General features: G+C 45.1%; 1 protein-coding gene across 1 annotated transcript in view; it reads left to right on the top strand.

The window, feature by feature from the left end:
- GDAP1 (ganglioside induced differentiation associated protein 1) overlaps positions 1-21957 on the top strand; it is a 65488-nt gene that overhangs the window by 39956 nt on the left and 3575 nt on the right. The window contains exons 2-5 of the mRNA XM_040432292.1: positions 6853-7045; positions 10395-10568; positions 11203-11297; positions 12913-13027. Coding sequence (XP_040288226.1) covers positions 6853-7045; positions 10395-10568; positions 11203-11297; positions 12913-13027 — 577 coding nt within the window. The remainder of the gene's footprint in view (positions 1-6852; positions 7046-10394; positions 10569-11202; positions 11298-12912; positions 13028-21957) is intronic.

The raw sequence follows: 21957 nt of genomic DNA, 5'->3' as shown, positions 1-21957 counted from the left end.
CCTCTTTGTAATGTTATCACTGGGTACGCTGCTATATGGCGCAGTCCTGCTTTCCCTGCCTGTCACGTTCGATTCAACCTCCTAAGGCCTCATGCACACGACAGTATTTTTTTGCGGTCCGCAAAAAGCTGTTCCGTGATCCGTTTCCGTTTTTGTTTCCGTGTGTCTTCCTTGATTTTTGGAGGATCACCAGACATGAAAAGTGAAAAAAAAATCTGTCAAGTTTGCCTTGCAAATGATAGGAAAAAAACTGACGCGGATGACAATCTTGTGTGCCTCCGTGTTTTTTCACGGACCCATTGACTTGAATGGGTCCGCGAACCGTTGTCTGTGAAAAAAATAGGACAGGTCTTATTTTTTTTACGGACTGGAAACACGGATCACGGACGCGGATGACAAACAGTGCATTATCCGAGATTTCAACGGACCCATTGAAAGTCAATGGGTCTGCAGAAAATCACGTAAAACGGAACAACGGACACGGAACACAACAACGGTCGTGTGCATGAGGCCTAATTCTGAGGCTACATTTGAAGTCTCTCCTTAATGCTCTACGCGTTTCATTGCTGTTACAAGAACCGACAACTCATCAGGAGCGGCATGGAGAAGTAAATCAGGATAGATTGTATCACTACAAAATAACATCGCTGTGTGAAGTTATCGGCTTGATCCCGGGTGAGGATAATGTGTATTTTTTTTCCAAGGTAAATCACTGGCGGTTTCATAATCTGTCTCCTGTATGGGACAAAGCGTTATATATTGCTTGGGCATATACAGGGAGGTCATCATAATAAAAACCTGAGACCTTCCTCCAGTGAACAGTACTGGATACGCTTATACTGGAATGCCATAACTGTATGATATCGGACAATGAGAAATGCAGTACAGTGTGGCACCTACTACTGTTTCTTTTTGCGTGCATCTTAGATTTCCAGGCGCATAACACCTAAGTGTAGCCTTGACCATCATGCCCGCAACCCGTTTAGACTTATGGTGGGAGAATATCCACTAATCACATACAGAAGAGGGGGAAATTTGAGAGACAGGTTGGTGCACAGTACGTTTAACACTCCGATCAGTGGTACGTGGCTGTTCACGGGAGAGAAGGTGTCAGGTTTTTATTATGAGGACCTCCCTATATATGCCCAATAAAAATAAAAACAGCCAATTCGCCATTTTTTGTCACTTCAACTACCCAATAATTTTTTTAATAAAAAAGTGATCAAAAAGTCGCACACACTTCAAATTGGTATCACTGCCAAGTACAGATCGTCCAGCAAAAAATAAGCCCTCACACAGCCCCGTACACATAACAACAAAAATATTATGTTTTTTTTTCCTCAAAGGTTTTATATTTTTTTTCTGTATTAAAACTTTATACAACTGTGGTATCGTTGTAACCATACTGATCTGGTCAATGTAAAAAATAAAAATAAAAAATCTTTATCAGAATTGCGTTTTTTCCGCAATTCTACCCCATTTGGAATTTTTTTTCCCGCTTCCTACTACATAGTATGCAACCGTAAATGGTGCCATTAGAAAGTGCAACTGTAAACTGTTGATGTAAACTACCGCTATCTCTTATTGGCAGAGCCAATTTAGTTAAAATGGTACTCATGCCCCAATTTCTGTATATACTACACAATAGCCCGATCTGGATCCCCATGAAATACTTTTATAAAATTCAAGGTCTATTTCGGTCGTTAATCTGGAACAAAAAATCCCCTAGAATTAGACTGGGAACCTTGCAGAGAAATAAGGATAATGGAGGATTAGCTGTACCCAATCCCTGGCTCGATTTTTTAGCTTCGCAAGCCCAGCAGTTTCAATCCTGGGAAGTCCATGGTGGTATGAGACCTGTTGGGACCCTGATATCTTTTCTCTTGGGGGGCCAAACCACCATCATATATCTCGGAACTCAGCTCGGACACGCGTCCGCCAGATACTATCCCTAGCATTAGACTATTTCATAAAGTGTGGCAGAAAGTGAAAGACATAACTGGAGCATTAGGGTGTACCACGATTACCCCTCTGTGGGACCATGGTGACCTACCGGAGGTGCAGAAGTTAACAGGATTTGGGATTTGGAAGTGCAGGGGGATATTTTGGTTGTCCCAACTGTACACCAATTTTTAAGAGCTGTGATCAACTGAAAGCAGAATTCAGCCTAGCTAACTCTAACTTCTATCAAAATTTACAACTGCGCCACGCCTTAGTGACGCAAGGAAAAGTGAAAGATCTTGCTATAAAGGTATCATTGATAGCTGATCAGCTTCGAAAAGGCGGAGATACTAGAGGAACGATATCAGTATTTTATAAGATCCTGCTTTCATTTTATCAAGACTTTTTCCCATTGAAGGTACGAGATCAGTGGAGCGCGGATCTGGGACCTTTGTCTGACTCCCAATGGTCAGAGATGTTGGAGAGAGGCCCATCTTTATCTCTATGTGAACCGCAGAGATTGTCACAATTGTATTTAGTGCATAGGGTATATCGCACGCCCATGTTCCTTCACATCTCAGTGCCCGAAATGTGCTGTTCCAGATGCTGACATTTTACACATGTTTCTGGAATGCACGGCGCTGGGGCCTTTCTGGAAGGATGTTCTAGATGTTATTCATGCAATATACAAGATTAGGCTTCTAGCTGACCCCATCGTCTGTGTACTGGGTCTCTTGCAGGATGACTATGAGGAGGTTACTGTATAATGCCAGAAAACGAATAGCCAAGTACTGGATGAGCACTGACGTGCCTTCTAAACCAGAATTTAAAGCTTGCATGAATGCAATGATTGAATTAGAAAGAGGGGTATATACCCAAAGGGGTACTGCAAAGAAATTTGCTTCTATATGGGGACCATGGATGAAAACGCCGGGTATACCATCTGGTCGCCTTTTATTGGCCGATATGGCTAAGACACACAAGATGTATAATATTCGCTGCTTTGGGCATTCTATCTTGGGTTTAAGTACTGGCTGATGGAGCGGAATGGAAGGGGTGGATCGTAAATGGTCTGGTGTGGTTCGGGTGGGGGGAGGGGAGGGGTATTGTGGTATGTTATATTGACTGTATTTGTGTTCATGTCTTATTATATGCCTACATTATACTGCACTGGATTACTTTTGACATTCTTGGATGGCTATGTCAATACTGCTGTACTTGCGTTGTACTTAAAGGGCTTCTGTCACCCCCAAAACAATTTTTTTTTTTTTTTTGGGCTTGTTAAAATCTCTTTCGGTGACGTCATCGGCGCAGGCGCACTGAGGGAGTGCTGAGGAGGCGAGCCTCCTTATCTCAGAGCGCCTGCGCCGAATGCAGACAGGCGCGGGATTTGAAATGATGACAGGGCCAGCCGGAGGAGGAGAGCGCTCGCTGGCCCTGTCAATCAACAGGGGGAGGGGGCGGTTTCTTGCGGCGGCTACCAGCAAGTAGACGCCCTACTTGCTGGTAGTGAAGTGATTTGCATATTTTAAAAGATCGTTTTTTAAGGAAAAGAAGCCACAGACAAAGGTAAGATCCCTATATAGGGAATAGTAGTTAAATAAGGATTTTAACAAGCCCAAAAAAAAATAAAGTGTTTTGGGGGTGACAGAAGCCCTTTAAGTATTATATGCAAAATTTGAATAAAAACGACTTGATGAAAAAGAAAGAAAGTACAACTTGTCCCGCAAAAAATGAGCCCTCATAAGGCTATGATAATGGAAAAATAAAAAAGTTAGGACTATGGGAAGGCGGGGAGTGAAAAACGAAAATGCAAAAAAAGAAAATCTCCGACCTCTTTAACACGAGCGTGACGGATTAGGTCCGGATGGATTCAGTTAAAAATGTGCGATTTTACAAGCAAGTTCATTAAGTTTTCTCTGCGATTGCATTCAGTTTTTTTTTCGAGCGGGTGCAATGTGCATTGATGTGTTTTTCACGCGCGTGATAAAAAACTGAAGGTTTACAAACAACATCTCTTAGCAACCATCAGTGAAAAACACATCGCACCCGCACTTGCTTGCGGATGCAATGCGATTTTCACGCAGCCCCATTCACTTCTATGGGGCCAGGGCTGCGTGAAAAATGCAGAATATAGAACATGCAGAAGTGATGCGTGAAAACCAACGCTCATGTACACAGACTAATTGAAATGAATGGGTCTATATTCAGTGCGGGCGCAATGCCCTGAGGGGCTTCAGGGTCCTGAAGGGGTTAAAATCCTGGAGAAGCCCTTTAGTTAAAGAAGTCACTTATTCACCCATTTTAACCAACTTCTATGTCGGAGAAAGTGGAACAGGCGCTTTAAAAATATGTAGCACAGTTGATACTGGCGTTTAGGCACCTAGCATAAATCTATTGATAAATCTCCCCCATGCAGCCCTAAACCCTCTGCTTCCCTCACTCAATAATTATATAACTGTCTGTCTGTGATGGATTTCAGGACATAGAAACTTAGAGTTACCATTGAACTGAATGGAAGCTGTAAAAATCCCTGTGCACTGAGCTCCCCCTAGTGGCGGCTGCAGGAAAATGCCATTTTATGGTGGCAAGCAGAAAGTTTAGAACAGTAATGTGATCTGCCTCCATGGTAAGGGCTCATTCACACAGCTGTTGCCCGGCCGTGCCCGTATTGTGGCTCGCAAACAGCGGGTCCGCAATATGTGGGCACCGGCCATGTGTACCCAGATCCAGAAGCTACGGTGTGGAACGAAGGCATGGAACCCCACAGAGGCACTACGGAGTGCTTTCGTGGGGTTTCTTTCCGTGCCTCCACCCCACAAGTTGAATGGGTCTGGATCCATCTGCAGAATCCGCAACGGATAGTGCCCGTGCATTTGCCGTCCCCAATGCCGGTCAATGTCTGTGTGCATGAGCCCTTAGTATGGGGATGTCCCAGCATATGTCTGGATACCTTACCATATAAAATGATCAATATGATGTTAATGGAGCCGTAGTAAAAAATACACTGCTCAAAAAAATAAAGGGAACACTTAAACAACACAATGTAACTCCAAGTCAATCACACTTCTGTGAAATCAAACTGTCCACTTAGGAAGCAACACTGAGTGACAATCAATTTCACATGCTGTTGTGCAAATGGGATAGACAACAGGTGGAAATTATAGGCAATTAGCAAGACACCCCCAATAAAGGAGTGGTTCTGCAGGTGGTGACCACAGACCACTTCTCAGTTCCTATGCTTCTTGGCTGATGTTTTGGTCACTTTTGAATGCTGGCGGTGCTTTCACTCTAGTGGTAGCATGAGACGGAGTCTACAACCCACACAAGGGGCTCAGGTAGTGCAGCTTATCCAGGATGGCACATCAATGCGAGCTGTGGCAAGAAGGTTTGCTGTGTCTGTCAGCGTAGTGTCCAGAGCATGGAGGCGCTACTAGGAATAGGCCAGTACATCAGGAGACGTGAAGGAGGCCATAGGAGGGCAACAACCCAGCAGCAGGACTGCTACCTCCGCCTTTGTGCAAGGAGAACAGGAGGAGCACTGCCAGAGCCCTGCAAAATGACCTCCAGCAGGCCACAAATGTGCATGTGTCTGCTCAAACGGTCAGAAACAGACTCCATGAGGGTGATATGAGGGCCCGACGTCCACAGGTGGGGGTTGTGCTTACAGCCCATCACCGTGCAGGACGTTTGGCATTTGCCAGAGAACACCAAGATTTGCAAATTCGCCACTGGCGCCCTGTGCTCTTCACAGATGAAAGCAGGTTCACACTGAGCACATGTGACAGACGTGACAGAGTCTGGAGACGCCGTGGAGAACGTTCTGCTGCCTGCAACATCCTCCAGCATGACCGGTTTGGCATTGGGTCAGTAATGGTGTGGGGTGGCATTTCTTTGGAGGGCCGCACAGCCCTCCATGTGCTCGCCAGAGGTAGCCTGACTGCCATTAGGTACCGAGATGAGATCCTCAGACCCCTTGTGAGACCATATGCTGGTGCGGTTGGCCCTGGGTTCCTCCTAATGCAAGACAATGCTAGACCTCATGTGGCTGGAGTGTGTCAGCAGTTCCTGCAAGACGAAGGCATTGATGCTATGGACTGGCCCGCCCGTTCCCCAGACCTGAATCCAATTGAGCACATCTGGGACATCATGTCCCGCTCTATCCACCAACGTCACGTTGCACCACAGACTGTCCAGGAGTTGGCAGATGCTTTAGTCCAGGTCTGGGAGGAGATCCCTCAGGAGACCGTCCGCCACCTCATCAGGAGCATGCACAGGCGTTGTAGGGAGGTCATACAGGCACGTGGAGGCCACACACTACTGAGCCTCATTTTGACTTGTTTTAAGGACATTACATCAAAGTTGGATCAGCCTGTAGTGTGTTTTTCCACTTTGATTTTGAGTGTGACTCCAAATCCAGACCTCTATGGGTTAAAAAATTTGATTTCCATTTTTTTATTTTTGTGTGATTTTGTTGTCAGCACATTCAACTATGTAAAGAACAAAGTAATTCAGAAGAATATTTAATTAATTCAGATCTAGGATGTGTTATTTTTGTGTTCCCTTTATTTTTTTGAGCAGTGTATTTTCCCCAAAATTCCCCTTATAAACACAGTTTGGCTTGGTAGATATTTTGGACTACTGGGAAGAAGTTGGTGCTGATTTTCAAAGCAGGTAGCTATACGGTAAGTACCGCACCTATATGAAAAAAGAGGGTATGTTTATTTAGTTTTTTCGCATGTTGATTTTTAGTTCTTGGAGGCGCCTGACATTTTCTATCCATTCTGCGTTGCCTGGTAATGCAGTAATAAGACACTTGGGGCTCATTCACACACACAGCTTGGGGCAGGATCCATAGACCTGTGCGCTGCTGTAGCTCAATGTCCTCTACCTGTCTGTTCACATTATCAGGTGAGGCTCGTCATAGCAGAAAAGTCTTTGAAGTGTGAAGAGCACGATGTCAGCCTTCCACTCAGCGAGCACAACGAGCCCTGGTTTATGCGGCTCAATCCCTCCGGAGAAGTTCCAGTTCTGGTTCATGGAGAAAATATCATCTGTGAAGCTACACAGATTATCGATTATCTGGAACAGACATTTACTGACGGTAAGTATGGTCATGCGGACTGTATACAGACCTTCTTAGAGGAACGAGTAGATGGCCTTCTGAACTGATTCATTAAAGGGGTTCTCCCACGATTCATGGAAAAGTGAAAATCAGACATCATATAATTACGGATGAGCGAACTTCTGTTTTCAAGTTCGGCATACAAGGTTCGAGTTATCTAAGAACTCCGTTATGAATTGCGCTCCCACGGACCATACCTTATGGTCCGTGGTAGCTGAATCCATAACAGAATTCTTAGATAACTCGAACCTTGTACGCCGAACTTGAAAACAGAAGTTCGCTCATTCCTACATATAATACATCATGACAATCCCTAGACCCAACCCTGCACCTCACATGGATTCAGCGACCTCCTCATTCATTGCTCTGCTAGATTCTCTTCAGACTGGCAGCTCAGGGGGTGTGTCCCTTCTGCGGAAGATCAGGGGGCATACCCTTTTGCCTTAGGCTACACGCACACGACCGTTGTGTGTTTTGCGGTCCGCCAATTGCGGATCCGCAAAACACGGATGGCGTCCTTGTGCGTTCCGCAATTTGCAGAACGGAACGGACAGCCATTAATATAACTGCCTATTCTTGTCCGCAAAACGGACAAGAATTGGACAGGTTATAATTTTTTTGCAGACCACAGAACGGAGCAACGGATGCGGACAGCACACGGAGTGCTGTTCACATCTTTTGCGGCCCCATTGAAGTGAATGGGTCTGCATCCGAGCCACCAAAACTGCAGCTCGGATGTGGACCAAAACAACGGCCGTGTGCATGTAGCCTTAGGCCTCATGCACACGAGCGTTGTTTTATTCCGTGTCCGTTCCGTTTTTCGTGATTTGCTGCGGACCCATTGACTTTCAATGGGTCAGTTGAAAACTCGGCTAATGCACCGTTTGTCATCCGCGTCCGTGATCCGTGGTTCCAGTCCGTCAAAAAAATATAACCTGTCCTATTTTTTTCACGGAAAACGGTTTGCGGACCCATTCAAGTCAATGGGGCCGTGAAAAAACGTGGAGGCACACACGATTGTCGTCCGCGTCCGTTTTTTTTCCTATCATTTGCATGGCAAACTTGACTTAGACTTTTTTTTACTTTCCTTCATGTCTGGTGATCCTCCAAAAATAAGGGAAGACACACGGAAACATAAACGGAAACGGAACAACGGAACCCCATTTTGCGGAACGGAACACAACAACGGTCGTGTGCATGAGGCCTTATTCACACATCAGTGTTTGGTCAGTGATTTATTTTTCATCAGTGATTTCGAGCCAAAACCAGGTGCGGCTCTACACACAGAACAGGTGCAGATCTTTCCCTTACACCTTATGGCCTATTTCACATGACCGTTTTTTTTTTTGCCGTTTACAGGCCGCTTTTTGCGTTCCGTATATAGAACCATTCATTTCAATGGTTCCGCAAAAAAAAAAACGGAATGTACTCGATATGCTTTCCGTATTTACGTTTTTCTGTTCCGTTGAAAGATAGAACATGCCCTATTATTGCCCGCAAATCACGTTCCGTGGCTCCATTCAAGTCAATGGGTCGGCAAAAAAAAACGGAACACCTCCGAAAATGCATCCGTATGTCTTCCGTATCCGTTCCATTTTTGCAGAACCATCTATTGCAAATTTTATGCCCAGCCCAATTTTTTTATGTAATTACTGTATATGTCATACGGAAAAACGGAACAGAAGTAGAAACACAACGGAAGCAAAAACGGAACAATGGATCCATGAAAAACGGACCGCAAAACACTGAAAAAGCCATACGGTCGTGTGAACGAGGCCTATCTCTGTGAAGGCTCCAATCCTGGTTTTGGCTCACAATGACTGATGGAAATCACTGACCAAACACTGATGTGTCAATGAGGCTTTTGTGGACCCATCAAAGAAAATGAAAAATCCTGACTTTAGTGGGATTTTTTTTTATGATGAAACTTGAAGGGGTTGTGTGGTCTGTCATGGAGAGCAGCTACGTAGAATAACGGAAGAAAGCCTATACCAGAAACCGGCTCATTCACATGAATGGAACTCATTTTTAGAAATTTCTGCAACAAATCTGCCCAATGTGAATGTAATACAACAACAATGGAGGAGTGTGCCCTTATTTTACCATGTTTGTTTTCTTCTTGAAGGTTCACTACTAGTGTTGAGCGAACTTCTGTTTTTAAGTTCGCCGTACAAGGTTCGGGTTATCCAAGAATTCCATTATGGATTTCGCTACCACGGACCATAACTTTGATAACTCCAACCTTGTACGCCAAACTTGAAAACACACGTTCGCTCATCCCTATTCACTACCTTTTGAAGTAAAGTTACTTTTCTATGTTCTGGGGTCTGATAATCTACCTGGCACCTAGAGGCGGGTTTAGATGCTCCGATGGACAGCTGATTGTCGGAAACATAGCGTTCCTTCCCGACAGCTGGCTGCTTGTTCAGTTAGGCTCAGTTCAGACCTGAGCGTTCTGAAAGGAGCGCTCTGTATGCGCGATTGTACGGGCGTTTACAATCGCGCATACAGAGACAAGTGTACACACAGTGTCGCGCGTTCCCGAAAGTCTATGTACGGGAACGTGCGACAAGCGCCCAAAAAAACGCTCCTGTACTTGTTTGAGCGTCGGGCGTTTTACAGCGCGATCGTACGCGCTGTAAAACGCCCAGGTGAGAACCATTCCCATAGGGAAGCATTGGTTTCTCCTTGTTGAGCGTTTTACAGCGCGTAGGAACGCGCTGTAAAACGCTCAGGTCTGAACTGAGCCTAAAGGAGACCCTTCACAGTATGAGGATCGCTATTGCGATTGCTCACCCCCATACAGCAGGTCGTGCTATCTAAACAGACAATAATTTAGGTGCCTGCACGAACGCCAGGATCACCCAGTAAGCGAGCGTTTCGCTCATTCATCAGGTGATCTGCAGCACATTGTCGGGAACGCAGTTCATTCCTAATAATCTGCCCAATTATCGGGCAGTGTAAATCCACCTTAAGGCTACATTCACATCTCCGGTGAACGTTTCCGGCAGAGGACAGCCTGCCGGCGTTCAACAGACCCGGCATTGCGGATTCAGCCGCTCACCGCCGGATCTTTATTGACTATAATGGGATCTGGGTTTTGGCCGGACAAATACCTCTGCATGCAGCGTTTTTTCTCGGTCAACAGCCGACATTTATACCGGATCAGGCGGCCGGATCATCTCTAACCGAGATGTGAACGCAGCCTTATGGATCTGTCTTGCTAAAATGGTTCCTTTTACTTGTGTTTTTTTTTTTTTTTTGGTCACTTGGATGTAATTACAGATTTTATATATAATCCTGGTCCTTTTTGTGAATACATTCGCAGAGAAAACACCAAGACTGGTACCAAGTGAAGGAAGCGTCTACTACATCAGAGTACAGCACTACCGGGAGCTGCTGGACTCCCTGCCGATGGATGCCTATACTCATGGCTGTATCCTGCACCCAGAGCTGACAGTGGATTCCATGATACCGGCATATGCAACGTCTAGAATTCGCAGTATGTGCAGTATATACAGTGCCAGAAGGTCACTACCACCCCCACAGTTTTATAAAGTGATGGTATAGCGCTAGGATCACGTTACGGTCGCTGGGGGGCTGAACTCTGGGACTTTTTCCATAGCGTTGCCTGGTCTGAGACATAAGTACACGACGATAGACCTTATGCACACGACTGTATGGATTTTGTGGTCCACAAAACGTGGATCTGCAAAATACAGGTGATGTCCATGTTGCAGCTGTTTTTACTCCAACCGGTCCATGTTCTGCATTTTGCAGCCAAAAATAGGACATGTTCTATCTTTTGCGAACTGGACATACGGACAGGAAACGGATGATCTGTGTCCGTTCCGCACAATATAGAACTCGTCTATTTCTAGGCCACAAAATGCGGACCATGGGCCCAGTGACGTAAAAAAAAAGAACAGATGCAACACACGGACATGATCCGTATATTGTAGAGCCGCATTTTGAGGGCCGCAAAATACTGTACATACGGTCATGTGCATGAGGCCTAAGTCAAGAAGATTGGGACAGACCAAAATATAGCTTCTCAGAGACAAAGCTGAAGTATCTTTCTTTAATCACAACCAGATCCTATGAATGATAACTTCACTTTGACGTTAACCCTTTAGGTCAGATTGGCAGTACTGAATCTGAACTCAAGAAGCTTGCTCAAGAAAACCCTGACCTTGAAGATGCCTACATTGCAAAACAAAAACGCCTGAAAGTAAGTGTCCATAATGCTGACGAATATATATCTACTGTATTTTTCTTCCTATAAAATGCGCCTAGGTTTTAGAGGAGGAAAATAAGAAAAAAAATATATATTTTTTTTCATCAGACCTCAGCTCAGAGCCCCAATGTGAAAAAGACCCCCAATCAGACCTCAGCTCAGAGCCCCAATGTGAATAAGACCCCCATTCAGACCGCCAATGTGAATGACACCCAAGCAGACCACAGATAAGACCCCCAGTAACTGCTCATCTGCCTATAGATTAAAAGTACTTTTTCCCCAGAATGAACCAATAAGTCCCTTATTGAAAGCTAGCCCTACAAGGTGTGCCTGGTTTAAAGTTGACCTGTCCCCTCTCCTGACATGTCTGTTGTAGTAACTACTTACATTCCCCGTGTAATAACAATTCTGGAGCGTCTTTTCTTATGACTTTTTTGTTGTGCCATTCCTTTATTATTCCTACTAGAGGTTTATGAACAAATTGCCAGCAGTCTGTAATGAGGGTTCAACTGAGTGTTACCAATCAATGCTGCCGGAGTCAGACTGTGCAGGGACACCCCCAACTGGTAACAATCAGACGGACCTTTATAGTAGACCTCTGCACTTCATTCATAAACATCAGGGTACCATCAGGCAAAACCTCTTCTAAATCCTCTTCCAAATGCTCTTCTAAAATGTTTGGAACACACCTCTAAATCCGCCATCAAATTAGAACTCCACCGCCACCAAAAACTACCTGTTTTTAGCTAGTAATCTGCTAGTCAGTTGCCATATGAACTTAGTCTCAAGTAGGAATAATAGAGGAATTGCACAACATAGAGCTATATATTTTTTCTTTTACAAAGTGCACGGGCAGTTTTACAATAATAATAATAAGTAGATGATGCTTACTGTCCTGAACGCTCTCTGTTCCTGTGATGCTGCTCTGGGTGTTCTTGTTCTGACTGCAGCAGTGATGTGCCTGTGTACCTCACAGGACCGCTGACTAGCTGTCTCCTGCTGTAAGCCGCTGAGGCCGGTGATTGGCTGCAGTGGTCTTTTATGGTATGTGATCGCTGCAGCCAAAATATTACATCATGGCTGTAGCAGCATTGAGGAGAGAGGTGGTATCACAGGAATGGAGGGAGTTTGGGCTGGTAAGTAATATTAAGAGTGTTTAAAGATTAAAGGGGCTGTCCCATCTCACTATTTCCATGGCGGGATGGGACTAATCACCGACTCTAGTGGGCCGGCGCGCCACTGTCTGCGTAACTCTCCCTTTGCAGAGAATACAATACGTTTCTTCTGTAACTCCAGCGAGATGGAACCACCCCTTTAAGATTTATGACATGTCCTAGTTTTATTCCGGCCGCCTCTCGGCATGTTTGCCGTGCTGCGGCTGGACCTTCGGCCCGCCCCCATTATAGTCAATGGGGCTGGAGAGGACTTCCGGCGGCACGGTGCACTAGCGGCATCACAGATCCGGCAGGCTGTTCACCCACCGGAACAACCTGCCGGAGAAGGCTGCCGCTAATGTGAAAGTAACCTAAATATCTACAGTATTGCTGTAATATAGTAGCCTGGGCGTTTATTGGACTCGTGGATTTCCAGTATGTCTCTGTATCTACAGACGAAACTGATGGAGCATGACAACATAAAGTACTTGAAGAAAATACTGGATGAGCTAGAAAAAGTTCTGGACCAGGTCGAAACTGAATTGCAAAGACGAAGTGAAGAAACGCCAGGTAACAATACGCACTAAAAATTAGATTTATTAAGGCTTCATGCACACGACTGCGACGTGTTTTGTGGACCACAAAACGCACATGCCGCCCGTGTGCGTTCCACATTTTTGCGGAATGGAACGGGCTGCCCATAATAGAAATGCCTATTCTTGTCCGCAAAACGGACAAAAAAAGGACATGTTCTATTTTTTTTTGTTGGGCCACGGAACGGAGCAACACAGTGTGCTGCTCGGATACGGACCCAAACAATGTTCTTGTGCATGAGGCCTAACACTGACATTTTGCTGTTAAAATGGGTAGTCCAGGCAAAGGTATTATTAAGGAGAGCATGAAATCTGTCCCTCAATGGTTGAGGCTGCTAAAGAGGTGGGAAGTCAGGAATAGCTTTCTCTTTTATACTCCATGGAATGCAAAGGAGGAAAGAGAACCATCTCACTATCGCCACCTTGTGGAATTTTCGCCCTAAGAGTCAAGATACAACTTTTTAACAAGCCTTGGGACATCACAAAGGAAAATAGCCAAGCCAAATATCCATAGACAGCTGTTTTTGTAGTGCTTGCCCCTCGTCAGTACAGAGCAGGATTCTGGCTGGCTGAGTGTGATGCCTTGGATGCAGCTTAGGCAGGGTACTGAATCTTCTTAAATTGAATGTGTCACCAAAACTTTTATACATTTTATCTGCCAGTTAAAACCATATAGTGAACATTTGGAGATTCCCTAATTTTCTAGTAAAGGATGAGAATTTTCTGGCCTTATTACGGGGATGGTGGATAGAGTATAGCACTGATAACCAGGCTCATGTTCACTCCCCATTACTGTTTTGGGAAACCGGGAAAACTGTGTTGAGAGGCAGACTAATATCTCATGTTTCCTCATTGAAAAAAATGGCCAAACAACGATATCAGGCAGCGAGTGAAGTGGTGCGCAGGGCGTATGGTGATTTCCTTCGGGCTCAGACTCCGTCAAACAGAGAAAAATGGGTCTTGGCCCGAAGGGACTTCGACATATGGGCAGATAAATTGGAAAGCATTAGAAGAACAAAATTAGAGTCTGAACTGCACAAGTTTGGGCACAAATCAGGGAGACTGTTGGCCTCTCTGGCCAAGGGCAGGCAGCCTAGGACCCACATACATTGTTTACGGAAGGGTGACGGGACCAGGGAGCACAGACCAAAGCAAATAACAGATCTTCTAGGAACTTATTTTGCACAGTTTTATCAGGACAGCAAAAATGTTGAGGGAGAGAATAGCCTCTTTTTAAGTAGCCGGTCTCTTCCAGCCCTCACAGAGGATCAGCTCTCGATTCTTAACGCCCCTATAACTGCTGTAGAAATACAAGCCACCATCAAAACTTTTCCTTCTGGGAAAGCCCCGGGTCCAGACGGGTACACGGCGGACTTTTATAAAGCTCTGAACGAACAACTTTCTCCTATATTGACTACGGCCTTCCTAGACATAGTTAATGGTCATGTTATTCCAGAGCACATGAATACTGCGTTAATCACGCTCATACACAAAAAAGGAAAGGACCCGGAAGACCCCTCCTCTTATAGGCCTATTTCCTTGATTAACCAGGACTTGAAAATTCTGTCAAAGCTCCTTGCTAATAGGTTGGCGGACATACTTCCTTCCTTGATATCACCGAGACAAACGGGTTTCGTCAAAGGAAGGTCGGCTGTAACCAACATAAGGAAGGCGTTCTTGGCACTGTCGGTGGCTAACTCCGTGAAGTATAGAGGAAAGAATCCAGCTATGGTTACCCTAGATACGGAGAAAGCCTTTGACAGCATTAGCTGGGACTGGCTTAATCGTGTATTGGATAAAATGGGCTTTTCGGGTCTTTTCCGCTCGGTCCTTACTAGGATATACTCGAATCCCCATGCACGGGTAAGCACACCGGGCTTTTTATCACCACGTTTCTCTCTGCAAAGGGGAACGAGGCAGGGATGTCCCTTGTCCCCCCTCTTATTCGACTTGGCTATAGAACCGCTTGCACAATATCTAGACTCATCTGATGTATTTGAGGGCCTGGAGGTGGGTTCCCGTCAGCTCCGACTAGCATTGTTTGCGGATGATGTAGTTTTATTTATGGCGAACCCTGTTTCAGATTTGGCCAGGGTTACTCAAGTTCTGCAAACTTTTGGAGAGTGTTCGGTACTTAGGGTTAATTACTCCAAAAGTGAGATTCTATTTTTACGCGCCCCAGCTATTAGAAGTTCACTAAGGACTGTGGAAAACATACCTATTGCTAGCTCTTACATCACGTATCTGGGCATTAAAATAGGAAGAACAATGGAGTCGGTGTATAGACTTAACTATGGACCCTTGATCTCTAAAATTATAGCTGAATTACAAAGTTGGCGTACTCTCCCGCTTTCACTGATGGGGCGCAATCATATACTTAAAATGATGTCGATGTCCAAATTATTGTACCCAATGCAAACAATACCCTTGCTTTTAAAGCACGCCGACGTGAATAGGCTGAGGAGTGCTTTTACTGATTTTTTATGGAAGGGTAAACCACCAAGGATTGGCTACCACAAACTAACAGTTATGCGGCATAGCCTCTCCTGATGTCAGACGTTATAATCTTGCATGCATGGCTAGACACATAGCGGATTGGGTGAACAAAACCAACTATTACTCCGATTTCCTATTGGAAAGCGAATTCTGTGCTCCTTGGTCCCTTGCAGCATTATTACATGCAAGATTGACATGTATTCCAACAGTAATTAAAAGCTCTATTCTTATAAAGGACACCATAGCGTCTTGGAGAATATTAAGACGGAAGTATTGGCTGTCTTACCGCATATCCAAACACCTTCCCTTGTGGGGAAACCCTGAATTTAAGCAGGGCCAGACTAATAGGCTGTTTGCTGAGTGGAGGTCCAAAGATATCACACACGTTAAGCATCTCCTGCACGACACTGAGCCAAGATGGTTGTCTGTCCACGAGATTGTTAATAAGTTCTCACTGCGCCCTTTTCAGATAATAAAATTTACTCAAATAAAAGATGCTTTCCATTCTAATCTGCTGCTTGTACACAAGGAGATCAAAAGGAACGTCTTAGACAAACTCCTTGATTTGGGAGGGGGAGGGGGTAGAAGTTCAGTATCATCTATATACTATGGATTCCGTAAGGAAGATGCACAAACTTATAATGTTAACAGCTTTGATAAATGGGAAGAGCAGTTGGGGGTAGATAATATTGCCCCAAAAATACAGAAAGGGTGGCTGAGGATCAGAAAGCATATAGTGAATGAAGTGTGGAGGGACACGCAGTTGAGGATCATACATAGGGCAATCTACGGATTTAATATCCCCCCTCATCCGCTTAAGCCAGACCGCTTAGTTAACTGTCCTAAATGTAACCTGGGGTTTACAGATTTGTTACATGGCCTGTGGACTTGCCCTCAAAGTGCGCAATTGTGGACCTTGGTTGGAGAAATGATTCACAAAATCTGGGGGATGAGAGTTCGTATGACTCCCTTGCTCTGTATCTTTCACTGTGAGGAGGAGGAGGCTGGGGAGAGATGTCTTCCACATCTTTTTCATTCCATATGTATGGTAGTGAAGCGCACCATTCTACAACACTGGTTGGAACCAGCGCCTCCTACCATGACCATGATAGAGTCCCAATTGAAAAAGGTATTCCACTTAGAAAGAATTTTCATAATGAATGAAAAAGACAAGCACGCACAAAACCTTTTTAAGAAATGGAAATCTTTTATTGTTTGTTACATGTCGGACACGGAAATAAGGAGTATAATGCAACCGTTCACTTTAACGGGTTGGTACCTGTTGGAGCAATTGAAGGGCAGGTTGGGTAGGTTGGAAATGCAAGACACAACTAATAGTTAATTATTATCGGTGCATTATCTACTGATTACCAGGTAGCGAGCCACAACAAAAGGAAGTCTTTTTCATGTACTGCACACTGAGAATGAGGCCTCCGCTTGTGAGGTGGGTTCGGCAACTATTAATGTCTCATAGAGTTAGACCTGAGACCTATGACGTGAGTTCCCGAGTTTGACTGTTTGTTTACTTAATGATACACTTACTGAGAAGTGGGTCTGCGCACCCTCTATACTCTGCACATACATTGTATTGCTTGTCGGGGTATCCACCCGAATGTTGTGTTTGTGATAATTAATAATCAATAAAAATTGTAAAAAAAAAATAAAAAAAAAACATATAGTGACACATATCCTATTATCTTATCTGTTTTTATATTCTGATTGCAGATTTTTTAATTCTATTTGCTGAGAAGGATTATGGGGGCGGCCATCTTGCTTGAGCTGTTCCTAACAGCATTGACACAGCATTAAGGGCCACAGACACAATGGTCAGGAGGGGACCTCATTGAGTTTTCTAGGCATGTTCTGTGACCTGTGCAAAGGTCATTGTACAAGGAGAGAAGAGATAAGATGTGACAATCACCTATTGAGAATGGTGGATCCTGTCTTATCTGTACACAGAGGTGATACCATTACAGGCAGGTTTAGAATAATATATAACTGCAGTAAAGTGATCTGTACAGACCAAGAAGTGGCGCCAATTATTAGGCTTTGTGGCCAGTACGAAAAGTGCAGGATTTTACAGTTTTTGTTTAAATATAGATAATAACATAGGAAATAAAAAAATAACATCATCAACCAATTCTTTAAAAATATGTTAAACATGGAGGCGTGGTCTGCCAGGCATGTGAGCGGACGTGATCTCCGGAGCTCCTGCACTACCCCGAACTTTTATCCGCCTAACATACCTGTGTATCGATATTATATCGGGATCTCAGCGCTCACAGCATAGGCAACACTGCCGGAACAGAATCCGACCCTTTCAGCGACTTTTCAGCGGCCACCATGTCCAGACGGGGGACCGGGAAAGGAAACAGCAAGGCCTCACAAGATGGCGCCGGGAGCGCAACACCGCGACGCAAAGACAGAGTGACGGATATGCAGCAAGAGGTGGCAGAGAGGCTGAGCCAGTTTGCACACACACCGGAGCTTCTCAGGGAGAGTTGCACCTCTGGCGCTGGTCACAGTGAGTCCTCCTTGACTGGAGCGGGACGGGAGTCTGAAGGGGAAGGGCCTGAAGAAGTGATGGGCCTGAAACAGCACCCTAACAGATTCGCTGCCATTCAAGACCCAGATGGCGCTGGGGACTCTGATGCAATGTACTCAGATGTAGAGGAGCCCACTATAAAAGACGTCCTCCAGGCCATTTCTAAGTGGGGCAAGGCACTTACTACCCTGACCATGCAGGTGGGGGCTATTAAAGAGGACATCTCTATTGTCAGGCATGATATTAGAAAGCTGGCGGACCGCACTACATCCCTGGAGGATCGCATGGGAGACATGGAGTATGAGGTGCAGCCGCTAAAAAGAGCAACAGCGGAACATTCTCGCCGGCTTGACATTATTTCTGCCAAACTAGATGACATGGAAAATCGCCTGAGGCGTAATAATGTGCGGTTAGTGGGTGTGCCTGAAAAAGTGGAAGGCCCAAATCCCACCGAGTATTTTGAGAAATGGCTCAAAGATCAGTTTGGAGAGGGCGTATTGTCTCCCTTATTCGCTATTGAAAGGGCGCACAGAGTTCCGTCGAGGCCATTGCCACCAGGAGCGCCACCAAGACCTGTCCTGATGAAAGTACTGCACTATAGGGATAGAGTCTCCATTCTACGCAAGGCCAGAGATATGCCTGATCTATCCATAGATGGTCGCAGAGTCTCGTTCTTTCCTGATTTTTCTATGGAGGTCCAGAAAAGGCTCGCCCGTTTCCTGGATGTAAAGCGATGTCTGCGGGTACTTGGAACATCGTACTCAATGCTATATCCGGCGAAGCTCAGAATAGTGGCTCTTGGAACCACAAGCTTCTTTGAAGACCCGAAAGAGGCATCCAGATGGTTAGATCGACATGAGCGGCAGCTCCGGGCGGAAGGGAATCAAGGCGACTGAGAGGCCCATTTGGAAGAAGGGACAATGCACCCACTGTAGGGTGAATATGTTCTGTGTAACAGCGAAGTTTTGAATCTTGCTAAATTTTCATATTTGTTTTACATGTTTTTATATGATTTAGTAAGAGGTCCAGCTGCATATATACGTGATACTAGGATGGTGAGCAATGCTAACATAGTCTATTATGTTCAACTATACTTGAGGTTAGTGCAGGAAGGTACACAGTTTTATACGTTCCAGTTACTTGATAGGGTGTGAGTGTACCTGGCGTGATACAACAGTTTGAGATTACGCCAGACGTTACGGGTTTGGGAGGCCAGCTTTGCTGACAGATTTTAGGAATACCCACGGGCCTTAATATTAAGGTATTTTAGTGGGGTCTGTTAGAAGGTGAGACTTCCAGGGTTAGGTAATGAGGGAGGGAATGTTTGGGGATGGGGGGGGAAGGGGGGAGTTAGGGAAAGGGGATCTTAGGTCCATGATGATGATCCAGGGAAGACCGACACTGAAGAAGTATGTTTTACAGCATCCGGTACATATATGGGTTTGCATGTTTGAATATGGCTAGTCCAGTGAATTTCCTGAGCTGGAATATTAGAGGGGTTAAAGACGCTATCAAAAGAAAGGCAGTAATGGAAACGATAAAGTCATATTATCCTGTAATTTGTTGTCTACAGGAGACACATCTCCTCCCGGAGCAATCCCACTTATTGTCCCCTAGTTGGACATCTCAATGTTATCATTCTACTTACTCCTCATATGCAAGGGGGGTAAGTATTTTGATTCATAGACAGCTAAGTTTTAACTGTATAGATAAGAGGATTGATCCGAATGGGGGCTATGTCTTCCTATATGGAACACTTTTTAATGTTCAATGTATTATTTGTGGGATTTATATACCGCCACCATATTCCCCGACTGCCCTTAAAAAGCTGATAGCCTTTATGTCAGACTATCCGGATGTACCTGCATTGATCTTGGGGGACTTTAATAATGTGATCTGTACGGAATGGGACAGGTTGCAGACCTCTGATGTTCATTCAGGGGGGCAAATTACGCCATTTGGGAGACTTCTGGAGGAGGCATCACTATTGGATTTCTGGAGGCTGCGTAATCCCTCTGTACGGCAGTATTCTTGCTGTTCTAGTACCTATCAGACACTGTCGAGAATAGATCTAGCGCTGGGGAATGAGGCGATGGGGTGTCGTATCTGCAACATTGAATATTTACCTAGGAAAATTTCTGACCACTCCCCCATTTTGGTGTCAGCTAACTTCCGTACCCCCTTGAACAGTGGGAGACCACTGTGGAAATTCAACCCATTCTGGTTGTCAGTGATACCTACAGTATCAAATATTGGGACAGTGCTGACAGAATTTTTTACCATTAATCTTGTGGGATCTTCTCCATTGATAGTATGGGATGCCATGAAGGCATTTCTGCGGGGAATACTAATTGCGGAGGTCAATAAAAAACTGAATGAGCCTCGAATAACAATTAGGAATTTGGAGCGCCTGTTGGTGGATGCGGAGACCCAATACGTTCGACAGCCCACGGAATTGCTCAGGGAGCAGTGGCAAGAAACACAGCGTAAACTAAATGATAAGATTCTCCTCAGGGCAAAGAATAAACGTTTCTTTCAGAGACAATCATTTTATGAAGAAGGGGAAAGAGCAGGTAGATTGCTATCACTGCTCTCTAAAGCACAGCAGCCTTCTGCATATGTCGCTGCTCTTTGCGATAATGAGGGGACTGTCTGTACTGCTTAGGATAGGGTAGTGGAAATTATGCATACGTTTTATTCATCCCTATATGAGTCCAAGACCAGTGCAGGAGTGCCAAAAATTGTAGGATTCCTGGATGGGATACAACTCCCCACGTTAGGGGCAGATCAGGTATCAGCCTTGGACGGACCCATTACAATTACAGAGCTGGAAAGGGCCCTGAGTGAAATGTCAAATACCAAGGCCCCAGGGAGTGATGGATTACCTGCCGAAATATTTAAAACATTTGCCCCTATTCTGCTCCTCCAGTTGTTGGAAGTGTTCAAGGAGGCACAGCGTCAGGATGGGTTGCCTCTTAGCATGAATGAGGCAATCATAGTCGTTATCCCTAAGCAGGGTAAAGATCCTCTGTTAGCTGAATCATATCGGCCTATTTCATTATTGCAGGTCGATGTGAAGATATTGGCTAAAGTATTAGCGAATAGGCTCAATACTGTGATCACGTCACTAATACATACGGATCAGGCCGGATTCATGCCCAACATGTCAACGGCTGTTAATATTAGACGCCTCTTCCTGAATATACAGGCGGGCCGGTTCCACGGGTTGAATGCGGCGGTCGCGTCTCTGGACGCGGCCAAAGCATTTGATAGTGTGGAATGGGATTACCTGTGGGCTGTACTTGGGAGGATGGGCTTTGGATCTGTCTTTATGCAATGGATCAAGCTTTTATATAAAATCCCCACTGCTAGGATTAGGGTTAATGGAGCTCTTTCTCACTCCTTTTCGTTACACAGAGGGACAAGGCAGGGGTGTCCATTATCGCCCTTGCTTTTTGCAATAGCTATTGAGCCGTTGGCAGCGGCATTGAGGGAGGCGCGGGAGGTTCAAGGTTTTAAATATGGGGGGATAACTGAAAAGGTGGCCCTCTACGCTGATGATATGCTTCTATTCCTTGATGATTGGAACTCCTCCCTTCCGGCAGCTATGAGCATCATAAATGGGTTCAGTAGGTTATCGGGACTGTGCATTAACTGGTCCAAGTCTGCACTTATGACGCTTTCGACTGAGGAGGGGCGAGGTGGAGGCTCTACGGAGGGCTTGCAACTAGTCAAATCCTTTAAATACCTGGGTGTTCAGGTCACCATTGATGTAGCGGACTATGAAAAATTAAACCTGACTCCGTTAATACAGCGATTTCGACAGAAGGTGCAGACGTGGACTAAGTTGCCACTCTCAGTAATAG

The sequence above is a fragment of the Bufo bufo genome, chromosome 5 (genome assembly GCF_905171765.1).
Source record: "Bufo bufo chromosome 5, aBufBuf1.1, whole genome shotgun sequence".
In the NCBI taxonomy this organism is placed as follows: domain Eukaryota; kingdom Metazoa; phylum Chordata; class Amphibia; order Anura; family Bufonidae; genus Bufo; species Bufo bufo.
This window is presented reverse-complemented; position numbering and strand designations above follow the sequence as displayed.